This window comes from Solanum verrucosum, unplaced genomic scaffold, assembly GCF_900185275.1.
Source record: "Solanum verrucosum unplaced genomic scaffold, falcon-dt-bn FXZP01000280.1, whole genome shotgun sequence".
Lineage (NCBI taxonomy): Eukaryota > Viridiplantae > Streptophyta > Magnoliopsida > Solanales > Solanaceae > Solanum > Solanum verrucosum.
In genome coordinates, this window is record NW_026019982.1 from 3,047,096 (window position 1) to 3,050,442 (window position 3,347).

At 30.2% G+C, this 3,347-nt stretch overlaps 1 protein-coding gene across 1 annotated transcript; it reads left to right on the forward strand.

Annotated features, from left to right (window-relative positions):
- Positions 1 to 789: 789 nt before the first annotated feature.
- Positions 790 to 1,566, forward strand: LOC125817541 (uncharacterized). The gene has a single exon (XM_049497084.1). It carries the CDS (start codon positions 790 to 792, stop codon positions 1,564 to 1,566), a length of 777 nt encoding a protein of 258 aa, XP_049353041.1.
- Positions 1,567 to 3,347: the final 1,781 nt, after the last annotated feature.

The window sequence follows — 3,347 nt, forward strand, 5'->3', positions numbered from 1 at the left end:
TACTAGGGTATAACATTGATAATAACTGACAATTTAGGGCCCGATCTAAAATGATGATAAATTGTAAGAGAAATTATTAAATAAGAAAAAAATCATTTGCTAAACAAATATTCAAGAAAAAAAATAACTAGTTAAAATTTCTGGGGTTGTGACATATATAGTGTTCTAAATTTCCTTCCATATTTACTCTCAACATATGGTGATGTCTCATCTAAATTACCTTTGAAAATTTGTCTAAATAGTGGTCAAAACCACGTTCTAATAACATGATTACTTCTTGCAGTTTGACAAGTCAGGAAATGTTTGTGGAACATTCATGTTAATGGTGCATGCACTCACCTACCGTCTTGGTAAATTTTGCATGTCAAATTGCAAAAAGATGATTAGTATTCCCTCCGTCTCAATTTATATGACATATTTTCGTTTTTAGTCAATCCTAAAAGAAGTGATACATTTTCTTATTTGACAAATATTTAATAACGATATCAACATTTTACCCTTGGGTATCACTTGTTTGGCAAAAAGTCCACAAAATGTGTACTGTTCTATTTAAAATTTCATTTAATTTAAATAATTTTGGAACCTTGCAGTCTTTTCATATTTTTTAAACTTTGTAAGTTAAATTACATCACATAAATTGAGACGGAGGGAATATCATTCTTTCCATGTGATCTTTTGTTTTATATTCCATCCAATTTCTTCAATTATTTCATAATTCATAGTTTGCCTTCTCTATTTTCTTAACTTATCTCTTTGTTGCCCAATATCATTTCACATTTAACATATCATATGAATATCACCATTGTTATGGATGGTTATGAATTTTCCATGGAAATAAATCCTCAAGAACCAATTCTCCAAACAAAACAAAAAATACAAAACTTCTTAGGAGTACCAATGGCTTCACAAACTCTTTCATTTTTGGGTTTTGAATTATTGGATGGATTCAACATTCAAGATTATCCAATAATAACACAAGGTACAAAAATCCAATTAACCATCCAAAATATTATTGGAGAAACATCCTTACAACAAAATAATATTATTGTTTCTTCAAAATTCCAAATTATAGTCAAAATGTCATCAAGAAAATTAAACATAGATATTGACAGTACCGAAACTGTCCAAAGCCTAAAAGAAAAAATACACATAATCGATGGGACCCCGATAAGAAGAATGTCTCTTTTCTTTTCTGGCAACGAATTAAACGATGAATATCGAAGTTTAATCGAATATGGGGTTGAAGAATTTTCAGAAATTATTGTGTTTTTAAAGACTATGTCACGTATGGTTACTGAGACACCTTCGAGAGGAATTAGTCTAGTGGTGCAAACATCATCTAGTTTGCTTAATTCAGCAAAAATTCCAATTGAAATGAGTGATTTGGGCACGGTAAATAATTTGAGACAACTATTATTAGATCGGAAAATTCTTCCTATGGATGAATATATTTTTATTCACAAACAAAGGATTATGAGGGATAATTGTAGTCTTCGTTGGCATGGTGTTGAAAATGGGGATTTTGTTTATGTTTTTAAAGGGTCTGTTAGTAGGGAAGGACATTGAGACATCAACTTATATTATGTTATCTTCTATAGTATGATCTTATATCGTTCATATGTAATTTGTGAGTTGTTACATACTCCTGTTATTTCAATTTATATGACATGATCTTGCGTTAAAATTTCAACTAGAAATATCGGAAACTATCGATTCCTAATAAAATTAAATTCTTCCTTTGGCAATCATATACTCCATAAGAAGCTTTGTTCTTGGAATAGTGTATCATAGCATATATTAGTTGTTGCAACTATTTAGTTTATGTGATGCAATATGAAATTGAAATCAATTAAACAAAATATAGCATGATTGATAGTAATATGAAATTGGAATCATGAGATAGATTGTGATGGAATAAATAGAATCGACTATCCCTCTTTAATGATATTCGGCCAAACGCTTACAACATATATAGAACCCACCCAAGAAAATATAAAAGCCTTGAATGCTACAATTTGCAATTAAGGTCCATTATGCTATCAATATACTTATATATCAAGGCCTTGAAGTGCTATCATTTGCTATTTGTCATCAGTCCACTTATATACTATGAACAGCTAAATGGAGGGTTTACTTGAAGAAGCCTAGATTATTTTTTAAAATTAATATGACACTTCTTTGGTGAGATCCCTTTTATTTTCTCTCTTTGTTCAATCTCTTCTCCCTTAGATTACTTATTCCAATTTCATATGTTATTGTACGTTACTTTATCTCTTCTACACTTCATTATCGGTCTAATTTATTGATATCACGTATTTGAATTACTATCACTTAATCAACAGTCTTGAATTCGAATCTTAAGAATTAAAGTGGAGGGATCTTCGTAGAAAACACTTGGAAGACAACCAATTAAACACATTGAAACTTCAAAAAGATATAATAAAAATTGAAAAATATTAATATGAAATTAATCTACCTAAGCTGCTATAAATATAAAAAAATTCACACACACAAAAAAAAAAAAAAAACTTAGAAACTAATAAAATCTAGATACTCCGTCCTATCATGACTACATGTAGGGCAACCAATATTCCTGTCTAACCAACTTTTCATGCAATTGAAGTGAAATATATGTTTGCACATCTTTATAATTGCTGATCCTCCATATACAGCTTCTTCACATATTTCACAATTTATACTTGAAAGAGTTCTTGCTATGATATTACTATCATATTTCTCATATATTTGCTTGTACATATGAGACATATCAAGCCTAACACCAAGTTCCAACACGCGACGATCGCCAACGACCACAGAGCGATTACGATATTTATGTGCCAATTCGATCAACTCATCAACGATCATTTTGCATTCGAAGGATGGAAATTTGCAAGTTCTTAGTTGGTTGTGTAAGGTTTGACGAGTCTTTTCTGGATTCTTGAAATCTTGAAATTTCATAGTGAAACATGTTGAGAATTGTGGACGTTCGCGTTTGATTTGTTTACTGGAAGCATCATGCCAAAGATGTTCGGTTTTGCAAATTAATTGAATTTCGACTAATTCAAACGTAGAAGGGTGATTGAAAATTCTAAATTTTCTTTTGGGATACGCAAAGGAGTAATGCAATTTTGACTCTTTGTAATCGAAAATCTCCATAGTACTAATAGCTCAATTAAAACTAATCTTACAAAAGAATGAAAGACTTAATGGTGGATCGAGATAATTTATAGATATTCCGATCTTAAACCTAGTTTAAGAAGGATTTAAATGTTTTAATCTAATTAAAGTCTATTTCAAGTTATTTTAGTATCCTACTCCTAGTCCTAGTTGATTTGTCTCTTGGTATT

Excerpts from the sequence above, each read along its gene's own strand:
- LOC125817541 (XM_049497084.1), top strand. The coding sequence starts at position 790 with ATGAATATCACCATTGTTATGGATGGTTATGAATTTTCCATGGAAATA.